Below are 22,943 nucleotides of genomic sequence, written 5' to 3'. Positions count from 1 at the left end.
TATTGGAAAGAAGTTATAAGTTGTCAAGCCACTGCTTCGCAGTGAGAAAATATGGGTAGGATTTGAATAAGAATGGGATGCTTGCACGGTATTTTGTGGTTTTTAAATTTTTTTATTTTTTGTAGAGATGGGGGTCTTACTATGTTGCCCAGGCTAATAGCATCTTATTTATGCTGCTGAGGGATTATTTTTGTCTCCCTTTTTAACAGCACGGTATCCTAGCAGAATCTTTTGAAATTGAGCTCACTCCTGAGGTCTGAACTTTTCCTATTGTTAGTCCCCTCCAAACCAAGTGATTTGTTACCAGTTAAAGGTTAGGTTATTTAGAAGCCTTTACTGGATTTTTATTATTTTATTTTTGAGACAGAGTCTTGCTCTGTCACCCAGGCTGGAGTGCAGTGGTGCGATCTTGGCTCACTGCAACCTCCGCCTCCCAGGTTCAAGCGATTCTCCTTCCTCAGCCTCCTGAGTAGCTGGGATTACAGGCATGTGCCACCACACTCGGCTAATTTTTGTATTTTTAGTAGAGATAGGGTTTTGCCATGTTGGCTAGGCTGGTATTTATTTGAGTTGGAGTTTCACTCTTGTCGCCCAGGCTGGAGTGCAACGGCACCATCTTGGCTCATTGTAACCTCCACCTCCTAGGTTCAAGTGATCCTCTTGCCTCAGCCTCCTGAGTAGCTGAAATTACAGGTGCCTGCCACCACGCTCAGCTAATTTTTTGTATTTTTTAGTAGAGCTCAGGTTTCACCATGTTGGCCAGGCTGGTCTCGAACTCCTGACCTCAGGTGACCCACCTGCCTCGGCCTCCTGAAGTGCTGGGATTACAGGCATGAGCCACCGTTCCCAGCCTGAATCTTTAGAAAAGGACGTGATGGGGAGAGTTAGTGAAGAAGTGGGGCAATCAGAATGCAGACTGCAGTGTGCAAAGGCAGGACCAGTAGATGCTTTGAGAGCAGCTGGGGGAAAAAGGAGTGATCATTACAATAGCAGTAGTAGTTTTGCTTCAGCTATAATTTAAGGAAAAAGGTTGAGGGGCCTGTATTTTTTGCTCCAGATCCATTGATTTAATTTTGAGAAGCAAGATCCAGTGATTGAACTCATGCAAGGGGATGACCTGGGGCCTGTGAAAAGTCAGGTTGCAGTTTCCATTGCATTCAGGAAAACCAGAAAAATAAATACAACTTTTGGAAGAAACTTTTAAGTTTTCTCCCATTCACATTTAACCCTAGGGGTCTCACACTTCTGGAATTGCTTATTGTCACATGTATCCATATAGACCACCTAAACAGGCTTTGTGTGAGCACCAAGGCTGTTTATTCACTTGGGTGCAAGTGGGATGAATCCAAAAAGAGAGTCAGCAAAGGGAGATAGGAAAGGGGCAGCCTTATTGGGCTTGGGTAGGCAGTGGAAAGTTACAGTTAAAGGAGGTTGTCTATTGTCAGCAGAGGAGGGGGTCACAAGGTGCATGGTGGGGAGATCATAAGACTCATTGTCCAGAATAAGAATGTCACAAGGTCAATTGATCAGCTGGGGCAGGGCAGGAGCAAGTCATAATGGTAGAATGCCGGAAGGTACATTAATTAGTTAAGGCAGGAACTGACTGTTTCACTTCTTTTGTGGTTTTATGGCTGCTCCAGACTTCTTGGCTCCTGCAGACCATCTGGACATGCAGGTCACAGGGGTTACAATGGCTGAGCTTCAGCTCAGAGGCCTGACATTCCTGTCTTTTTACTTATAAAATATAAAGTTATAAGAAAAGATAAAGAAAATATAAGTTTTTACTGGGGATTATTGGGGTAAGGGTGATGTTAATCAGGGCTGCTTCAGGCATGACTTAGGGGTGGTGTGGACACCTAAGGAAAGTTTAATTTTACAGTGAGTTGGTCTAGAAAGTTTTTTGGTACAATTCCGTGTGGCTAACAAGGCACCAGTTAGCATGTTTTTGAGCTTGAAATTGTCCTAATAAATTCTCCAAAAACAGCAATTAAGCATAATAGCGTTAAGGTAGGTGTCAGTGAGTTTTTAGGCCAACGTAGGAATAATGTTTTAGGTACCAAAGCCTTTTGTCCCCATTTTCCATCATATGAATAGGATCCCCTGTTATTTAGCCAATGATCTATTATATTACCCTTTTCCTATAGGTGTGAGTGGTGGTCCAAATGGAGAAGTTCAATAGTTCTGATCGCAGATCCTATGCAGGAGAGATAATAAGTAAAATAATCTTTGTCTCCTGGGTTAAGCTGAGGCTGGCAAAGAGAGAAATGTCCCAAGCCTTCTAACAACCAACGGCATAGTTTATGTTGTCCTGGATGCTGGTCTGGTTGCCAAATATGGGGAAGGAAATGAGGGGCTGTAGGAGGCAGAGGCTTATATCCTACGTGGAAATGGTCATGAAGGGAAGAGAAAAAAGCAGCAAAAAGCAGCCCAAGAAATCACTTCTTTTCTAACAAAGAGCAGCCTGAAAGATCGAACTGCAAACATAAATAAGAAAGCTGGAAGCTTGCACAGGGTGATACCAGCAGCCACACAGACAGAGCAACCTGGGGCCATGCATGTTCACCATGGGGATTCCACCTTCCCTTTTTTGTTAGCATGTGCACAGTAGGAAAGAGATCAGTCACAAGAATAGCTACCTGCCTGCATAATAAAAGACTGGGGTGGGGGCTGCCAGAGGTTCACACTCTATGCAGATGGCACACCTAGTCCTAACTAGTTTTCTTTTTGAGACAGAGTCTCTCACTCTATCACCCAGGCTGGAGTGCAGCAGCGCGATCTCGGCTCACTGCAACCTCTGCCTCCAGGGTTTAAGTGATTCTCCTGTCTCAGCCTCCCAATTGGCTGGGATTACAGGCACCCACCACCACGCCTGGCTAATTTTGTATTTTTAGTACAGACGGGGTTTCTCCATGTTGGTTAGGCTGGTCTTGAACTCCCAACCTCGATGATCCACCCGCCTAGGCTTCCCATTTTTTTTTTTAAGATAAAATATAATGGTCAAATATTTTTGAAACATCTTGGAAAAAACCCACACAGTATTAGTATTACTACATTAATAACTGGCAATTGGTATAATTACTACTATTAAATAGTATTAGAACTGCAGGAAAATTACAATAACAAATAGACCCATAGACCACCCAATGTAAAATGGCTTGCACAAAATACAGTTTATTATAATAAAAAAAATTTTTTTTTGAGACAGTCTCGCTCCGTCGCCCAGGCTGGAGTGCAGTGGTGAGATCTCGGCTCACTGCAACCTCCACCTCCCAGGTTCAAGCCATTCTTCTGCCTCATCCTCCCAAGTAGCTGGGATTACAGGCCGCCATGCCCAGCCAATTTATATATTTTTAGTAGAGATGGGGTTTCACCATGGCCAGGCTGGTCTCAAACTCCTGGCCTCAAGTGATCCACCCACCTTGGTCTCCTAAAGTGCCGGGATTACAGGCATAAGCCACCGTGCCCAGGCCCTATAATAAAAAATTTATGAGAGTACTTTCGAGCTAATTTGAATCAGTTCCCCGAGTTACCACATTATATCTGCTGCTGTTACGAACGTTAATTGGCAACATCTTTCTGAAGTGCCATTTAGCAGTAAATTGAAGAAGCCTTTAAAATTCAGTAGATATCACACCTGTTGACCCAGCAATTTCTCTTCCTTAAATTTTTCTTAAGAATTGAGGTAGCAAACCAAATATTACACTTCTCACTTATAAGTGGGAGCTAAGTTATGAGGATGCAAAGACATAAGAATGATATAATGGACTTTGAGGACTCGGGGGCGGGAGGGGGTATACGTGGGACAGGAGTGAGGGATAAAAGACTATATTTTGGGTACTGTCACACGCGTCTGTGTGAAGAGACCACCAAACAGGCTCTGTGTGAGCAATAAGGCTTTTTAGTCACCTGGGTGCAGGCGGGCTGAGTCTGAACAGAGTCAGCGAAGGGAGATGGGGTGGGGCCGTTTTATAGGATTTGGGTGGGTAGTGGAAAATTACAAAGGGGGTTGTTCTCTGGCAGGCCGGGGCGGGGGTCATAAGGTGCTCAGTGGGGGAGCTTCTGAGCCAGGAGAAGGGATTTCACAAGGTAATGTCATCAGTTAAGGCAGGAACCAGCCATTTTCACTTCTTTTGTGATTCTTCAGTTACTTCAGGCCATGTGGATGTATACGTGCAGGCTTGGGCTCAGAGGCCTGACAGGTACAGTGTACACTGCTCTGGTGACGGGTGCACCAAAGTCTCAGAAATCACCACTAAAAACTTATCCATGTAACCAAAAACCACCTGTACCTCCAAAACTACTGAAATACAAGTTTTAAAAAGATGAAAAAATTTTTTTTACATAAAATATCTTTCTCCCCCAAAACACATAAAAAATAAAAATATGTTTTAAAAAAGAATTGAGGTGGCTCTTAACTAGATAATTAAGAATCGCTGGTGGTAATCACTGGCGAAATACGCGTACGTTTCTGTAGGTTTAGGGACCAGGCAAGTCTGGGAAATGCCACCTGGTGGTTCTCAGCCCAGACTACACCTCAGACTCACCTGAAGAGGTGGGATTTATTAATATCTCAATCAGCATCTCTGAGGGAGGGATCAGGTATTTGTAACGTCTCCCCGTGAGTTTCTAACGCCCAGGATAAGCGCCCTAGGGCAGTCTAAGTAAAACGTGGCACAGCAAACAATTTTGTAAATGAATATTAACTGGAAACATGTTCTCGAAATCGTGTTAAGAGAAATAACCATGTACAAAAAAGCTCATAGTGCAGTATGATTCCATTTCTGCAATAAGAGTGTAAGACTAGAAATTAACCATGGTTATGAGAAATGTGTGGTATCTTTATTTGCATTTACTATATTAAAAAAAAATGTTTCTGAGACAGAGCGCCTGGGCTGCAGTGCAGTGGTGATCACAGCTCACTGCAGCCTGGGACTCCCGGGCTCAAGCGACCCTCCCGCCTAGGACTCTCAAAGCGCTGGGATTACAGGCAGGCGCCACCACGACCGGCCTGCATTTACAATACTTTTTACGACGAATACTTATGGATGTTATATTAAGAAAATAGTTAATATCTGAGGTGCATTTTTCCAAATAATAACGTAGACAGCATTTACTGGGACCGTCTGGCACCAGGAACTGTCCTGGGAACCGCCAAAGGGCGGCTTAAGCTCGCAGCTGCGCAAACGCATGCGAACCCCCGGCTCTCCTGCAGCAAGACCTCCGCAGCCCTAACCCTGAAGGCCGCCGGCCCGACCCCGCCCCGCCCCTCCCCTCCCGTCCCCTCCCCTCCCCTCCCCTCCCGTCGCCTCCCCTCCCCTCCCGTCCCCTCCCCTCCCTTCCCGGGCCCCGCCCCCGCTTCCTGCCAATTCGCCCCGCCTACCCCGCGTCTCCGCATCCTCTTCCTGGCTTCGCTCCATCAGCCTCCGTTTGGCTGGGCGCTGTCCCTCTCCGCGGCGATCTGGTTTCCCCGACGTGTTTTGTTTGCGACGCTGTCGTGTAACAGCGCGCTTTACGGCCGCGGGGACGGAGCGAGCCGGCGCCAGGGCCCCTCGGGCCGGGAAGAGAGGAAGGGGAGCGACGTTGATGCCCGGCGGAGGGGAGAGCGCGGCGTCTGGCCGGCTTCTCACCGCCGCGGAGCAAAGAGGGTCCCGGGAAGCGGCAGGGTCGGCGTCCAGGAGCGGCTTCGGGGGCTCCGGCGGCGGCAGAGGCGGAGCAAGCGGCCCCGGGTCCGGGAGCAGAGGCCCGGGCGGCCCCGCGGGCAGGATGAGCTTGACCCCGAAGGAGCTCTCGAGCCTGCTGAGTATCATATCGGAGGAAGCGGGCGGCGGCAGCACCTTCGAGGGCCTGTCCACCGCTTTCCACCACTACTTCAGCAAGGCCGACCACTTCCGCCTGGGCTCGGTGCTCGTCATGCTGCTCCAGCAGCCAGACCTGCTGCCCAGCGCGGCGCAGCGCCTCACGGCGCTCTACCTGCTCTGGGAGATGTACCGCACCGAGCCGCTGGCCGCCAACCCCTTCGCCGCCAGCTTCGCGCACCTGCTCAACCCCGCGCCGCCCGCCCGCGGCGGCCAGGAGCCCGACCGCCCTCCGCTCTCAGGTACCTCCTGAAGCCAGCTGTGCCGTGTGGATAGCGTTAGATTCCGCAGCTTTCCACCTGCGCTGCTGGGAACTCACCTGAAAGGGAAATTATCCCTGTGAAATGATCATCCTCTTTTTCCGCCTCCCTCTGCGTTCCCACGCCCCTCACTCCCTCCCCGCCTTAACTCTAAAGAATGGAGAGGTGGTAGCTTAATTGCAAGTTCCTGACACCGAAAATGATTTCTCTGTACACCCCATCACATCATACAGCTCAGTGTAGGTCTTGACATGTTTAGTGTCTCAAATACGGTTCGTTCTTCGAAAACCCGTCTGTGGTGTGTGAAGTTAAAACCAATGATAAGACTGGATCTGTCCCCGGTTTTTAGTCTCAAAGGAGTACGTGGAAATCAGTATTAAGAAGCTGAAGAAGTTGGTGGGCGGAAATACACATGAAACACCATTAAAGACTTTGCAGCCGCCTTCCTTAGCCTGTTTGGGATGGGGACAGAGGATAGAAAGTCTCAAATTGATGATCTCGCGGTTAGAAACACATGACTTACTGGACATTATGTAAAGTGCATGCGTGGTATACATTATGTAAAATGTATTTACCATTGTGTGGCATTGGTGAGATCAAACGAGTAGGTTAGGTGCGAGGCTGCATTTTTTGTTTGTTTTTAAGCTCAAGCAGAAGACGCTTTATGTGGGTTTGCTTTGGAAGAAGACTTGCAGTCAGAAAACAAGAAAAATGGCATGGTGACAAGGGGACCTGAAGGATTTAGGGACCAGTGTAGTGGAGGAAGCACATAGAGATAGGAAACAGCTTGATCTTACATTCCTTAACCAGTATAGGTAGGGCCTGCTATACAGTGAGTCAAGGCTAAGGCAGTAGATTTTGAAGTAACACCAGGAGTTTGTTTTTATGGTACAGGAGGGCCGCATTTCTAGTTAGTGTTCCTGCCGCGCACCCCATCAGGATCTTCTGATAGGTATCCTGTAGTGCCCTTATCTAAGAAGGGCAACCCTTTGTATTGGCCTGAGATGCCTTTAGGGTACAGGTACTTAACCTGCTTCTAAGAAGCTTGTGACTGCCCAGAAAGTGAATGTAACACAGGTTTGTGGTCAAAACTCACCACCTAGGCCTGGCTAGGTGGCTCACGCCTATGATCCCAGCACTTTTGGAGGCCGAAGTGGTGGAGTTGGGGGGTGGGAATTGCTTGAGGCCAGGAGTTTGAAACCATCCTGGGCAACGTAGTAAGACCCTGTCTTTACAAAAAATTAAATAAATTGCTGGGCATGGGGTGGCTCACACCTGTAGTCCCAGCTGCTCAGGAGGTTGAGGCAGGAGGATCACTTGAGCCTAGGAGTTTGAGGCTGCAGTGAGTTAGGGTGACAGCTGCTAAACACACACACACATACACACACAGACAACCACCCTAGGGTGCTTGTATTAGAGGATTGGGACACTGTGGGATTTAGGTCAGAAGGCCCTTTGAATTCTGAAGAACAAGTGAGGCAAAGGAACCGTGACTTACATAATGTCATTTTCAGGTACAGTGAATCTAAACCCACACCTAGTCCATAGACCGCATTGTACACACAGATTTGCCATGGGTGGGATGGCAGTCGCCAGAGAAGGAATCCATGGATGGATTATATTTAACTGTTTTGTGCCTCAGATTCCTCATCTGTAAAATGCAAATAGTAACAATTCCCAGCTGGTAGAGTTGTTACAAAGAATAAGAGTACCTGTGAGTGTTACCCACTATTATACCATTATTAAAGTAGGGATGGTGTGTAGATAACATAGAAGACAAAATACCAGTGCCAACACTCCACTCCCAGAGCTGCTGATACTGTATGTTTAGGGTAAGACATTTAGTGGGTATGTCTTCAGAATGCTTTTCAGATGACTCTGAACAGAGGCAGGGCTGTGATTGTGTAATGCTGGGTAGTTCAGAGGAAGGAACGACCACCTGTGGAGCCGGAGAAATTCTCAGGAGTGGTATTTTTTGCTGGATATTGACTAGGGATGCAGGTGGGAGGGCAGGAGTGGCTCTGCCAGGTATTATTAAAAAACTGGGTGTAAGGCCGGGTGTAGTAGCTCATGCCTGCAATCCCAGCACTTTGGGAGGCCAGGTAAGGCAGATCACTTGAGGCCAGGAGTTCGAAGCCAGCCTGGCCAACATGACCAAACCCCATCTCTACCCAAAATACAAAAATTAGCCCGGCATGATGGTGCACTCCTGTAATCCCAGCACTCAGGAGTCTGAGGCAGGAGGATTGCTTGAACCTGGGAGGCGGAGGCTGTAGTGAGCTGAGATCGCGCCACTGCATTCCAGCCTGGGCAACAGAGTAAGACTGCCTCAAAAAAAAAGGGGGGGGGGTGTAGAAGTTGAGGGATTTTGTGCAACCGGGGTGTAGGGTACATGGATGGGAGAGAAGGTCAAGAAGTGAGATTAGGAAGGTGCGGTGGGAGCAGATTATGAAGGGTCTTGTCATGGTGTAGAAATCTGGGTTTAATTCTGTGTAAACAGGTTAAGTAATGTGATCAGATTTGTACTCTAGAGATATAACTAAATGGTAAGAGGAAGTGTGGACTATGGGTGGTGGGTGAGCAGGGGTCAAAACTGGGAGCTGGGGAAGTCAGTAGAGGGGGCAAGAGTAGTCCCAGCAAGAGAGGAGTGGGGACTAGAGCTGAGGGAATGCAGCCTGGTGACATTGCTGCAGTGGGAGAGATGAGGCTTCATGAGCAATTGGACATGGGACAAAAGGGAAGGAACATTCAGCCTTGTGGGAATTTGTAGCTGCATCGTGTGTTGAATCAGGATTGCTGCTGGTTGCTCTTCTATTTATTCAATTTCTACACAGTGGAAACAGAGAAGAAAGAAAAGCATTTCCGAGCACTATAGTGTCTGTTTTTGCTTGCATATATAAGCTTTAGCCTTTGCAGGAATTGAGGCACTTTAGAAAATGAAGTTATTGGGCCAGGCGCGGTGGCTCACACCTGTAATCCCAGCACTTTGGGAGGCCGAGGCGGGTGGATCACAAGGTCAGGAGATCGAGACCATCCTGTCTAACACGGTGAAACCCCGTCTCTACTAAAAAGTACAAAAAATTAGCTGGGCGTAGTGGCAGGCGCCTGTAGTCCCAGCTACTCGGGAGCCAGAGGCAGGAGAATGGCGTGAACCCGGGGGACACAGCTTGCAGTGAGCCGAGATTGCACCGCTGCACTCCAGCCTGGGCAACAGAGTGAGATTCCATCTCAAAAGAAAAAAAAAAAAAAAGAAAATGAAGTTACTAATGTAAGAGTTAAAGAGGAAACAAACACCAGGTGGGGCACGGTGGCTCACGCCTATAATCCCAGCACTTTGGGAGGCTGAGGCGAGCGGATCACCTGAGGTCAGGAGTTCAAGACCAGCCTGGCCAACATGGTGAAACCCTGACTCTACTAAAAATACAAACATTAGCTAGGCATGGTGGCAGGTGCCTGTAATCCCAGATACTTGGGAGGCTGAGGCAGGAGAATCTCTTGAGCCCGGGAGGCGGAGGTTGCAGTGAGCCAAGATCATGCTATCATACTCCAGCCTGGGAGACAAGAGTGAGACTTCATCTCAAAAACAAACAAACAAAAAACCACAAAACGCGGCTTGGCAGTCAAAGACAGATTTTCTTTAATTAAAACCTGAGAGGCACTCCTGGCCGATGTTTTAACTAAAGAAAACCTGTCTTTGACTGCCAGGCTGCGTTTTGTGTTTCTTTCCTCTTTCTTTAACTCTTAAAATTAACAGGTACAAAAACCTTAAGTTTCATTGATAGGGCCACAGATCATAGAATTTCAAATGACATATTTAATTACATAGTTTGTAAATGTATATATTTGGTTGACTGAAACTTAATCATAATTTAGTTCTTAAAACTATGTGGCTTGAAGTGGCAAGTAGCAAGTACTGATTTTACCAGATTCAAGTTGATTTTTAAAAGTAACCATTGGAGAAATCGTTATACATTTTTGTTTGCAGGATTTTTACCTCCTATAACTCCACCAGAAAAGTTTTTTCTTTCCCAGCTGATGCTGGCACCCCCACGGGAACTCTTCAAAAAGACGCCTCGCCAGATTGCACTGATGGATGTTGGAAACATGGGCCAGTCTGTGGACATTAGTGGGCTTCAGTTAGCCTTGGCCGGTAAGGAGGAATCAGTGGTTTGGGCATTTCTGTGTGGTAATATTAGGCCTGTCTTGTTGAGGACTCTACTAAAATGATGTTTTTTCTAACTGCTGAAAGGTTAGTATCATCCATTTTAAAAAGTAGTTTTAGTACTGGATCTTAAATGGAAGTCTTGGCTGGGCACGGTGGCTCACACCTGTAATCCCAGCACTTTGGGAGGTTGAGGTGGGCAGATCATTTGAGGTCAGGAGTTTGAGACTAGCCTGGCCAGCATGGTGAAACCCTGTCTCTACTAAATATACAAAAAATTAGCCAGACATGGTGGTGCACGCCTGTAATCCCAGCTACTCAGGAGGCTGAGACAGGAGAATAGCTTGAACCCGGGAGGTGGAGGTTGCAGTGAGCTGAGAACGCACCACTGCACTCCAGTCTGGGCTACAGCGAGACTCCATCTCAATAAATAAATAAATAAATGGAACTCTTTATTTTTGGATGCTAATAGCATGTAAATTCATTTGGAGTTTTCAATTGAATTGATTGCTTTTTTTGTTTTAGAAGAAAGCTGGATAAAATTTAGTGGGTTTTTTTTTTTTTAAAGTTCTGATTGGAAGACTTAATATTTGTTAAAGTGTCAATACTACCCAAAACAATCAACAGATTTGGCACAATTCCTGTCAAAATTCCAACAGTGCTTTTTGCAGAAATAGAAAAATCCGGCCAGTCACGGTGGCTCACACCTGTAATTGGGAGGCTGAGGCACGAGAATCACTTGAACCTGGGAGGCGGAGGTTGCAGTGAGCTGAGATTATGCAACTGCACTTCAGCCTGGGTGACAAGGCAAGAGTCTGTCTCAAAAAAAGAAAAATCCATCTTTAAACTGAAGAAAGGCTGGCGTAGTAGCTCATGCCTGTGATCTTTGGGAGAGGCCAAAGTGGGAGGATCGTTTGAGGGCAGGAGTTCAAGACTAGCCTGAGCAACATAAGGAAACTTTGTCTCTACAAATAATTAAAAACTTAGCCGGGCGTGGTGGTGCATGCCTGTGGTCTCAACTACTTGGGAGGCTTAAGTGGGAGAATCAGTTGAGCCTGGGAGATCGAGGCTGCAGTGAGCTGTGATTGTGCCACTGCACTCCAGCCTGCACGATATCGTGAGACCTGTCTCAGGGGACGCTGAATAGCCAAAACCCAATGTTCTGTTGGCATCCTTGTTGAAAATCATTTGCCCATATATGCAAGGGCTTTCTATTTCTGGGCTTTCTGTTCCATTCGTCTATATGTCTGTCTTTCTGCCAGTACCACACTGTTTTGATTACTGTAGCTTTGTACTAAGTTTTGAAATCGGGAGGTATGAGACTTTCAGCTTTGTTCTTGTTCAGGATTGTTCTGGCACATTCTGTGTTAAACATGTAAGCAAATGAATGAGTGCTCTTGAAGTAAACAGTGTGTCCTGACAGAAAATAATAGGAGGAGGAGAACTGGTGGTCAGAGAGAGGCTCTCTGAGTTCTGAAGGAGTAGAGGAGGCACTTTGGGCTTGCCTGCTGTGAGCATTCATTTTCTCACTTGAGAGCAACTCAACAGGGAAATTGTAATATGTAGCTGGGTTTGTGAACCCTTGACTTTGTAATTAAGTAAGCTGCAGTATTAATTTTGACAATGCCCCATCCTTCTTAGACTTCATAAACCTGTGACATTTGGCTTCTGATATAAGGTGACATGTTGCAGTAAACAGCTTTTCCTTTGGAACATTGTGAACCTTTAAACTATTGGGTATTAACAATATAACAATGGGGCCAGGCGCAATGGCGCATACCTGTAATCCCAGCAGTTTGGGAGGCTGAGGCATGAGAATCACTTGAGCCCAGGAGTTTAAAACCAGCCTGGGCAACATAGGGAGACCCTGTCGCTACAAAAGTAACTTTAAAAAAAAAATTAGCTGGGTGTGGTGGTGTGTGCACTTGTGGTTCCAGCTACCCAGGAGGCTGACATAAGAGGATCGCTTGATCCTGGGAGGTCAAGGCTGCAATGAGCCATGATTGCACCACTGCACTCCAGCCTGGGCAACAGAGTAAGACCCTGTTACAAAAGCAGAGACAAGAACAGTGTAACAATGGTTATGTTCTGAAACCGAAAGAAATCTTTTTACGACTTTTTAAGGTTGTACTAATCAGTACAAAAGTCCTAGCCACTAGTGCCAGATATAATTTAATAGAAATAAAATGATTACTTTTATTCCTGACAAACACCAAAGATACTTTGAAAACTGGATACAGAAGTGATGTATTCTGATGGTTCTAGCTTAGTATTTATTATAATATTTATTTATAGTATTTAGTTTTTTTTATCATAATAAAGTGAGAATCACATCTGACCTTCCTTCTAACTTGGGATGCCTTGAGTCAGCTGTAAGAAAGCTGTGAAGTATATCACGTGGAGGAAGGATCACATGTCTAGAGTAAGGGCTGAGAAGCCTGGCCGAGTGGCTAAGCTTGCTGCCTGCCGTCCTCTACCCAGATTGCAGATGTCCGGATCAATTCCTCTTCACACGTGTAAAGAAAAAGCAAGCATGCCTCTCCACTCTGGAGCTAGCCACCCAGATCTTCTCTCTGGAGGCCTAAAATTCAGTTGTCTTACAGTGGCATCCGTGGACCAAAGGTGTATTTTTGGATGATGCAGTTTGTGTTTTCTTAACTTTAAAAAAACAAGCACACAAGTTAAACGTAAGTGACTACAAGGGGTGAAGTTTTACCCTAACAGTGAGTTTTCATTTCAGAGGTTTTGTTTTTCTTTATGATTTATTCCTGACAAACACCTGCCACTTACTAGTTTACCATGCAACTGGCCAATTTATCTTTTTTTTTCACATTTCGGTTGATAGTATGTTATCTAACTTTTTGTACTTCAACAATCTGAGATCTTTTTAAATGGCGTTACAGGATAATTTTAGTGAGCATTTCTCTTAATAAGTGAATGAGAAAAGATGCTATATGTCTAGGGCGTCTTTTCATGTATCTCTGGCCATTTTTCCATTGGGTTGATGGTCTTTTATTGATTTGTATAGTTCTTTAATCAGGAACTTAGCCCCGTGTTTTTAAAATTACACAATCTGAAGTAAAACATGCATTCACTTTTTAAAGGAATTTAAGTGAACCTGGAGCAACCTGCCATCCAAGTTAAGAAAGAATTTTTTCAGAGCCTACAGGCTCCCTGTTTCTCCCAGTGGCTGCCTCATCACTAACCTGATCTTTGTGATAATCATCCTCAATTTGCTTCCCTCCTGTGCCTGCCTATAGTTTCACTTTGCATGCCCTTGAACTTTATACATGTGGAATCGTACTGCATTTATTCTCTTGTGCCTGCCTTCTGTTGAGGGTTGACAGATGAGTCCATGCTGATGGCGTGTAACTGCAGTGGCTGCCCTTCATTGCTGCTGTGGTACCTTTACACTGTGGAGTACCAAGTTCTGTGTCCATTCTGCTGTTGATGGACATAATACTGCTGTGAACATTCTTGCACATTATTCTGGGGCGCGTGTGGAAGTGTGTCTCCTAGATGGAAAGAAATGCACATGTAAACATTATAAGGAAGTGTCAAATTATTTTCCAAAGTTGCTTTGCCATTTTTCATTCCTGTAGCACCGTGCAAGTTACCTTACATCCTCTTCCGCATTTGATAATGTCAAGTTTATACATTTTTGCCAATCTGATGGGTATGTTATAGTATCTTGTGTTTTAACTGGATTTTCCCTAGTTCCTAATGGGATTAAACATCTTTTCAAATTTTTTTTGGCCATTCAAGCTTTTTAAATAAAATCCTTATTAAAGTTACTAGTCCATTTTTTCCTGTTGGGTTCGTTCCTTTTTTTTTTTTTTTTTGAGACGGAGTCTCGCTCTGTCGCCCAGGCTGGAGTGCAGTGGCGCGATCTCGGCTCACTGCAAGCTCCGCCTCCCGGGTTCACCCCATTCTCCTGCCTCAGCCTCCCGAGTAGCTGGGACTACAGGCGCCTGCCACCACGCCCGGCTAATTTTTTGTATTTTTTTAGTAGAGACAGGGTTTCACCGTGTTAGCCAGGATGGTCTTGATCTCCTGACCTCGTGATCCGCCCGCCTTGACCTCCAATAGTGCTGGGATTACAGGCGTGAGCCACCGCGCCTGGCGGGTTCTTTCTTTTTTTAAAACATTGATTTAAAAATATATGTACGGTAAGTCCTCACTTAACATCACTGACAGGTTGTTGGAAACTGCAGATTTAAGTGAAGTGATGTACAGCAGGTCCTTGAATAACACTGTTTCATCAACATTGTTTTATTATAACATTGATAAAAATAATTGTTTTGTTATACATTATTTCACTTAGTGGCAGATTCCAAGAACCTTTCAACAACGTTAAGTGAGGACCTGCTGTACGTACAGACACACACACATTCTCTCTCTCTCACTGTCTCTCTGAATCTGGCCCTTTGTTTTTCTCTGTTACAGATAGCTTGCCTCAGTTAGTAGCTTGTCTTTTCACTCTCCTCATGATGTCCATAATTTTAAAATGTCTCCTATTTCCAGAACGCCAATCTGAATTGCCAACGCAAAGCAAAGCGAGCTTCCCCAGTATTCTCAGTGACCCAGACCCGGATTCTTCTAATTCTGGATTTGACAGCTCAGTTGCCTCTCAGATCACAGAAGCTTTAGTCAGTGGACCAAAGCCACCTATTGAAAGTAGGTATATATAAATTAATTTATACTCTTGGTTTTATTCTGTCAGCAGGATCCTCTAGGACTTTTCAGTTTTTGAGACATCATCTTATTTTTATTATGACTTAAATTGTAATTTAGTGTGAATCTTTCTAGTGTAGTGAGTGTCTAGAACATAGTAGAGATGTTCAGTGACAATTCTTTAAGAAAAATGCATGCCGAGTTGTTTGTTGCACGTCTATCCTATGCATACCTAAAGATACAGGCTGGGCGTGGTGGCTCACACCTGTAATCCCAGCATTTTGGGAGGCTGAGGCAGGTGGATCACTTGAGGTCAGGAGTTGAAAGGAGACAAAACCCCATCTCTACTAAAAATACAAAAATTAGCCGAGTGTAGTGGTAAGCGCCTGTAGTCCCAGCTATTCGGGAGGCTGAGTCAGGAGAATTGCTCGAACCTGGGAGGCAGAAGTTGCAGTGAGCCGAGATTGAACCACTGCACTCCAGCCTGGGTGACAGAGTGAGATTCTGTCTCAAAAAGGAAAAAAACGAAAAAATTAAAAAATACAGATTCTGATTTTACTGAAATGAATCTTTTTGTAGCAGCTCACTATCTTTTTGTTTTATACCTCTTAAGTAATCTTATCGCTATCATTTCCTTTTCCATTTTAAAGTTTTTCTTATAAGCTCCTAATTTACTTTAATTCAAAGAAAACACTTGTAGAATTTGAAATAATATAGCTGCATTTTTTGGGGGGTTTCTTTAAGAGATGGAGTCTTGCTATAATGTCCAGGTTGGACTCGATCCCTTGAGCCTCAGGGGATCCTCCTACCTCAGACTCCCATGTAGTTGGAATTACAGGCATGCACCACTCTACCTGGCATCTATTTTATAGGCTTCTGTGTGCTTTGAATTATGAAGGCAAGCTTTCTGCTTTGGAATGAGAACTTGTTTACCAGATGATAGTGTAGTATCACCATGAGTTTGAAGTTCACACAGTGACTTTTGTACCATTTGGTTTACAGTAGATCTTTGGCATACATAGGTTTAATATTTGAAGTATCCACTAGTCACAAGTGTGACTGAAATGTCCATGGCATGTAATGGCTTCTTTCTTATATTTGCTTGGGCACAACTCTAAATTGCATAGGTCACCAGGAAGATATGTGAAAAGCAGATCACTCATAATAAGTGGGTCTAGCCAAACACCAGGTGTCCCCACCTCACAAGAACTCTCTCTTTATCACATAAGTAGTACTTCTCATAAATTGTTGAAAACTTTATTTTTGTAAGTGGTTGAAGGGAGATTCAGATGCTAGTCCTGGTGAGGTAAGTGAAGAGGCAGTGGAGATGTTTAAGATAAAGTGATGATTTTTAACTAAAAAGTAGATATTTTCTGTAAACTCAACAGTAGACTCTCAAATTTGGCAGGGCTAGGATCCATGACAGGAATAAGCCACTCCTGCCCTATGTGGAAACCATGTGAGATGTGAAATTGGTTCAGCAGAAGTCCTAGCCAGCGTTTATTTCAGTGGGTTTGTAACTCAGGGATGAATCTTTTTTTTTTTTTTTTTTTTTTGAGACGGAGTCTCGCTCTCTCACCCAGGCTGGAGTGCAGTGGCGTGATCTCGGCTCACTGCAAGCTCCGCCTCCCGGGTTCACGCCATTCTCCTGCCTCAGCCTCTCCAAGTAGCTGGGACTACAGGCGCCCGCCACCACGCCCGGCTAATTTTTTGTATTTTTAGTAGCGACAGGGTTTCACCGTGGTCTTGATCTCCTGAACTCGTGATCCGCCCGCCTCGGCCTCCCAAAGTGCTGGGATTACAAGCGTGAGCCACCGCGCCCGGCCTAACTCAGGGATGAATCTTGTTTTATAAAATAGTTGAGTTGAACCACTTCATTTTCCTTTTGTACTTTTGTTTTCTGAAAATGAATATAGTATTTGTGAATTTAGGAATTCGTGACGGTTTCCACGTTCCTTTCGAAATATCAAAAGGCAACCATACTTTTCCTCCTGCTGTTTCATCGCCACGTAATTTGTTACTTCAGTTATAAGATGCAAAGATAAAACTAGTACAAATCGTAGTGGCAGCTGAACAAATAGTGGTAACTAAGAATAGGATGTGTGAGGACACAGTTATTTAATTTTTTCATCAAAAGACTTCACCCGTTTAGCAGTCGTGCCCTTTTGCTGTTGAGTGGTCATGCTCAAGTGCAGCATGGGCAGACCACTGCCAGGCTTTCCTCACTTCTCCGAAAGTGAATAGATTGTTCTCTGGCGTCATGCTGGTATAGTGTTCTTTCATTGTCGTTTGCTTTCTGACTGAAACCCTGACTTCCTGTGTCATTCCTGCTTCTGATTTTGAAGTATGAGAGTTTTAGTCATGTCATCAAGAGATTTCTTTGCATACTTTATTAAGTGAAATGTGTGAGATGTGTAGAGATGTTAGCTTCCTGATAGGAGCAACTGTCACTGCTCTCATTACAGGCCATTTTCGACCCGAGTTTATTCGTCCACCGCCTCCACTCCACATTTGTGAGGATGAACTGGCTTGGCTAAACCCCACGGAGCCTGACCACGCGATCCAGTGGGATAAATCGATGTGTGTTAAGAATAGCACTGGTGTGGAGATCAAGCGAATAATGGCCAAAGCCTTCAAAAGCCCCTTATCCTCTCCCCAACAAACACAGGTGTGTATTGATTGTAAGCATTTTATCTTTTTATTTTTAATTAAAAAAATTTGTTTTTGAGACAGAGTCTCACTCGGTTGCCCAGGGTGGAGTGCAGTGGCACGATCTCGGCTCACTGCAGCCTCTGCCTCCCGAGTTCAAGTGATTCTCGTGCCTCAGCGCCCCCAGCAACTGAGACTACAGACATGCACCACCATACCCGGCTAATTTTTGTATTTTTATTAGAGATGGGGTTTTGCCATTGTTGGCCGGGCTGGTCTGGCTTCAAGTGATCTGCCAGCCTTGGCCTCCCAAAGTGCTGGGATTACAGGTGTGAGCCACTGCACCTGGCCATTGTGAGCATTTTCTTATCTTTAATCCAACAAGAGTTTATTTTTGTTTTTTGGAAAGTGGTAAGCAATAAACTAATCCTGTCACTGTGAGTCAGCAGTAGGAAGTTGCAAAGGTTTTTGGGTCTCTGAAGCTTTGTTCTACTCTTTGGTAATTTTGCTGTCGTGGGGCAAGAAGTCTGATGGCAAAAATGTTCTAACTTCTTTGTGATCAGTGTGTCCCTGGGAGAGGTGGGGTAGTGGGGGTGTCACTGCTGTGTACAGTGGGACACTTTACACAATGGTTATGTTTGAGCTGACGGTAATGCTTCTGATGGAAAGTGGAGTTACTGACAGGCTGTAGGGAGGAAAACAAGACTGGGAAGGGGAACCTGCCCCCATCACACAGCTGGATCGTGGTGGATTTGAGATTAAAGTAGCCCCCACTGCCCGAGTGCGAGACTGGATGACTCTCCTCAGGAAAGGCAAGGCCACTCTTCTACTGGTTGGTGAATTTTATCCAGTTGGCACACTTTTGAGTTAGAACTTTTTAGGAGATGATCTCTCCTATCAAGTTTGCCACCAAAAATACCATTTTCAAAATGAAATAATAGCGATGTTTGTAGTTCACTTTGCTCACGAGACCATCCTGAAAACACAGTCCACTGTGGAACACAGAAGTAGACAGAAAAAAAAAGCATAGGACATTTAAAGAGGAAGTGCTTATTTGGTAGAAAAAGTCTTTTGAGGATACCTGTTTGAATTACAAAGTGTGGGTGTGACTTGAACTGTAAAGTTCTGCAAACTGATGACTCGTAGCAGGTCAGCTGTCCTGCTTCCCACTCCGCCCCCTTCTCAGGTATTTCTGGTCTCCACCTGGGTGGGGTGGGGCAGGACTGTTTCTTGGGAGAACTAGTTGGTCATTAAGATTATTTTTAGTTACAACAGATGACAGAAAAAAAACCTGCAAAGGACTTGACATTGTTACAACCAGACAGTATTTTATCTGACCAGACAGTATGGAGTCTGGTTTGATGTCCAGGAATAGGAATCACTAGCATTATTTATAAACTGTCTTAGATGTGTTTGCATCTTAGTTTGTTCAAAATTAAAATGTAAATTTAGAAATGTCAAGACATCATGGGTTTGAAGGAAGAAATTTATGAAGTTGGTTCAATGCAGATAGTTTTGTAGCTTTTTGTATAAAATGCTTATTTCATATACATGGGAAAAAAAATTGACTCAAGACCCTTTTTCTCTCTCTCTCTTTAAAAATCTGGTGTATTTAGCTCCTTGGTGAGTTGGAAAAAGACCCCAAACTTGTCTACCATATTGGCCTCACCCCAGCCAAACTTCCTGACCTTGTGGAAAACAACCCTTTAGTCGCTATAGAAATGTTGCTGAAATTAATGCAGTCAAGCCAGATCACTGAGTATTTCTCTGTCCTGGTCAATATGGACATGTCTTTACATTCAATGGAAGTTGTAAATCGGTAAGTTTCTAGATTTGATCAAATGTGTGGGGATAGATACAGATTAGATGGCCAGGAAAGAAAAATTGTAACAGATTTTTGTCTTGGTATTACTGGCGTAAGATTAACTATTAAAGAAATAATCTAACCCTTAGCATTCACTACATGTAAATTTAGCATGCATTAATAAGAACTGAGGGTAGGATTTCAAACATATTTAGTGTTAGTAGAAGCATAAATGAAACTTAATTGCTGAAATTTATTTTATTTATTTTTTTGAGAGGGAGTTTCACTCTGTTGCCCGGGCTAGAGTGCAGTGGCACGATCTCAGCTCACTGCAACCTCCACCCCCTGGGCTCAAGCAATTCTCCTGCCTTAGCCTCCCTAGTAGCTGGGATTACAGGTGTGTGCTACCACACCCGACTAATTTTTGTATTTTTAGTAGAGACAGGGTTTCACCATGTTGGTCAGGTGGGTCTCGAACTCCTGACCTCAAGTAATCTGCCCACCTCAGCCTCCCAAAGTGCAAGGATTACAGGCGTGAGCCACTGTGCCAGCCAGTTGCTGAAATTTATTTCCCTATACAGTCATATCTTCATCCCTGTACAAATATAGATACTATTTTTTCTTAGTGACCAACAGCTGTGTGGAAAAATATGGACCTTAAGAGCTGAGAATCCTAGGAATGCCGTCCTAGCTTCCTTGTGCTCTTCTCCCAGCCTTTCTGACCCTCAGTCTCCTGACCCTGCCATCCTTGACTGTCAGGAAAACAGAACGTCTTCCCTTCTTGATGTGTGCTGTACAGTGTTTGCATTTTAAAGTATTTTCTTTACAAATATCTTTTAGGTAAATTGTGAATTAGATGGGCTGGAGGGCTTAAGTTGTTTATGTGCAGAGTGGCCAGAGGTTCAGGTGTGCCTGAGAGTCCTGGTGGAGGCTTTGCATCCTGAGCTCCCTTTCACATGGTATCCTGTTTTGGATGATAAATTATATGGTCCTCCTATATGGGGAAATCCATTCTGAGTGCCAAGCAACTAAACTTCAGTGAGAGCATAGTTTTTGAACACCTGTTTGTAAGTTGGGGATTTTTGAAAAATCTATGTGAAACTGAACTACAGAATGTGTCCTTTTTTCATCAACTATTGGGGGAGAAAAAGCCCAGCTGGAAGCCGAGGGAGTGGAAATATGTGCATACAAGGAGAGTGCGTTCTTTTAGCGGTAGGAGAGGGAGAAGCGTGAGGTTTCCAAATTAATTTTTAACTTTAACCTTGGTCACTGGCAAAACCGGCTAGCTGCTTGTTGAAAATGTGCTGCTGCACATCTCCCCCTCCTTGTTCCAGTCTTTCCCCTACTGAGTGAAGACTTACTCTTTTCAGTGGCCCAGTCCTGTGCAGGTCCTCCGGATTAACCACGCTGAGTGTTCACTTCCCTTTCACCATATTCTTAAAGCAGTTCTTGTCCCTACCAGACATTTGGCCCTGAGTCCAAGATGCAGAATCACCACATCTTTTTATCAATGTGATTCTATCTGCTCAGTATCATGGAATTCAAACAAGGTCCTGTTTGTTTTCTCCCGATACCTATCATAGTGCATCATCCCTAAGCGTGAAACACGTTTGTTGGCGACACACAAATCTCGAGACTGCAGCAGCTCATGACAGTGTCCTTGGAGCACTACCTCCTCATGCCTTACTGAAAAAAGTTTTGAGGTCTGATAAGTTTAGAAAAGGCAGCATATATTAATCTTCTTTTGGAAATTTATACTTTGAGTATGGAATTCCTGTTCCCACCCCACACGTTTTTCTCCATAAAACATTCCATGTAATCCTTTGGAAAATACTGGCTTTGGCCTTTATTATGACTCTAAATTCCAATAACAGACCATGACTTATGATTTAACCAAGAATACTCAGGGACAGGGCTCAAAAAAATAATTGCGATATGTAAATGGTAAGTAGAGACATTTTAAAAAGTGTTATTTATGAGTAAGTAGGTATGGCTCTTAGGTTAACTTGCCCAAGTATATTTAAAACTAGGGAATTGGATATGTCAGAAAATTCCACCAGATGACCAAGGCAAATTTTGTTATTTTATGGCTAACAGTGTTTTTCAATGTTAGCAAATGAAATTAATGGCCCAAATTTTCTTTTATGAAACAGACTAACTACAGCTGTTGATCTACCTCCTGAATTTATTCACCTTTATATATCAAATTGCATCTCTACTTGTGAACAGATTAAGGATAAATATATGCAGGTAATATAAATTTTTGTAAATTTTATAAATGCCTGCCAGGAAAATGAGCACACTAACATTCGTTTTTTTTTTTCCTTTTTCAGAATCGGTTGGTGCGTCTTGTGTGTGTGTTTCTCCAATCCTTGATCCGTAACAAAATTATTAATGTACAGGATTTGTTTATAGAAGTGCAGGCATTCTGTATTGAATTCAGTAGGATACGAGAAGCTGCTGGTCTTTTCCGGTTGTTGAAGACATTGGATACTGGGGAAACACCTTCTGAGACCAAAATGTCAAAATAATACCTCATCAGAACCATCCCATCCATTCACTGTTCAGCTGTACTGTGATTTAGTTTTTACACCGTTAAAACCCTGAGTGGGTTGCTTGGTCTAATGCATATAAACAGTACTTTATCTACTTAAAGCAAAGTTTTGCTTTCTTGGATGACTTTTTCCATGAGATGAATTTTTTATAAGAACTGGGGAAAACGTGTCTTTTAGTTATCTTGCTGATGACTATCCATAGGAGGAATGGCTATCCCAAAAAAAGTTCCGCAAAAAAGTAGATGAGTTTTTTTTTTTAAGCACTAAAGAACAAAATGCATTTTTCATTAATACAGGCTTCTGATGAACCAGGAATCCTGTTTTCGTGAAGTTCCAATGTTGATGACAGTAAATTCTTAAGCATTTGTCCTAGAGGTGGAAGCAGCTGAATGTTTCTGAACCATCAAGAGGCAAACAGGAGTTTGGTTCTTTAACCTGCTTATGCACACAGCTCTTAACGCCTCATGAGGCACATAGCTGTTAACTCCTGATAAACCAAGGATTTACTTATAACTTTCTCCTTGTCATGGAGGCTTAATAGACAACAGAATAAGTGCATTTCTTGGGCCTCTTATAAACTTGGGAACTCTTAGAAAGCTGCTTCTATTACCAGGCTGTAATAGCTGGTATCGTTTTTTTTTTCTCTTAAGATGTTCTGTTAATAGTTTGAGACAGCCATTTTTTTGTTTTAAGGAAAAATATCAGTCAGTGCTCTGGGAGGTAATTTCCTGTGGGGTCTGCACCCTCCTGTCTGGGTGGTGGATGTGGGTTTGAGAAGTAGGAGAGCAAGGTGGTACCGCGTGGGCTCTTATCCTTTATGTGATTTTGGACAACAGTGCCTTCCATTAAAGTTCTTTTTATCAACTGTTATCTGATGTAGTTTTTACTTTAAGAAATCATGAGAAATTCCTTTTACTGAGGTATCTTCAAAGCATATTTACAGGGAGATAATCTGTTCAACAGGAATTACTCTCTAACACTTTG

The 22,943-nt window shown here is 44.0% G+C and overlaps 1 protein-coding gene across 3 annotated transcripts; it reads left to right on the top strand.

Annotated features, from left to right (window-relative positions):
• Positions 1-5,399: 5,399 nt before the first annotated feature.
• On the top strand, positions 5,400-22,829 carry CNOT11 (CCR4-NOT transcription complex subunit 11). 3 transcript variants are annotated; one of them, XM_055240728.2, is made up of 7 exons: positions 5,400-6,097; positions 10,101-10,265; positions 14,802-14,954; positions 17,417-17,619; positions 19,217-19,419; positions 21,558-21,654; positions 21,738-22,829. In XM_055240728.2, the coding sequence occupies exons 1-7, from the start codon at positions 5,584-5,586 to the stop codon at positions 21,933-21,935; spliced, it is 1,533 nt and encodes a 510-aa protein (XP_055096703.1). In that variant the 5' UTR covers positions 5,400-5,583; the 3' UTR covers positions 21,936-22,829. The 3 variants fall into 3 exon arrangements, with proteins under 3 accessions (XP_055096703.1, XP_063473696.1, XP_063473697.1); XM_063617626.1 differs by lacking the exon at positions 14,802-14,954 and having other exon boundaries at positions 5,444-6,097; XM_063617627.1 differs by lacking the exon at positions 10,101-10,265 and having other exon boundaries at positions 5,447-6,097.
• Positions 22,830-22,943: the final 114 nt, after the last annotated feature.

This window comes from Symphalangus syndactylus, chromosome 14 (genome assembly GCF_028878055.3).
Source record: "Symphalangus syndactylus isolate Jambi chromosome 14, NHGRI_mSymSyn1-v2.1_pri, whole genome shotgun sequence".
In the NCBI taxonomy this organism is placed as follows: Eukaryota; Metazoa; Chordata; class Mammalia; order Primates; family Hylobatidae; genus Symphalangus; species Symphalangus syndactylus.
Note: the sequence above shows the minus strand (reverse complement) of the source record. Positions and strands in the feature narration are given on the sequence as shown.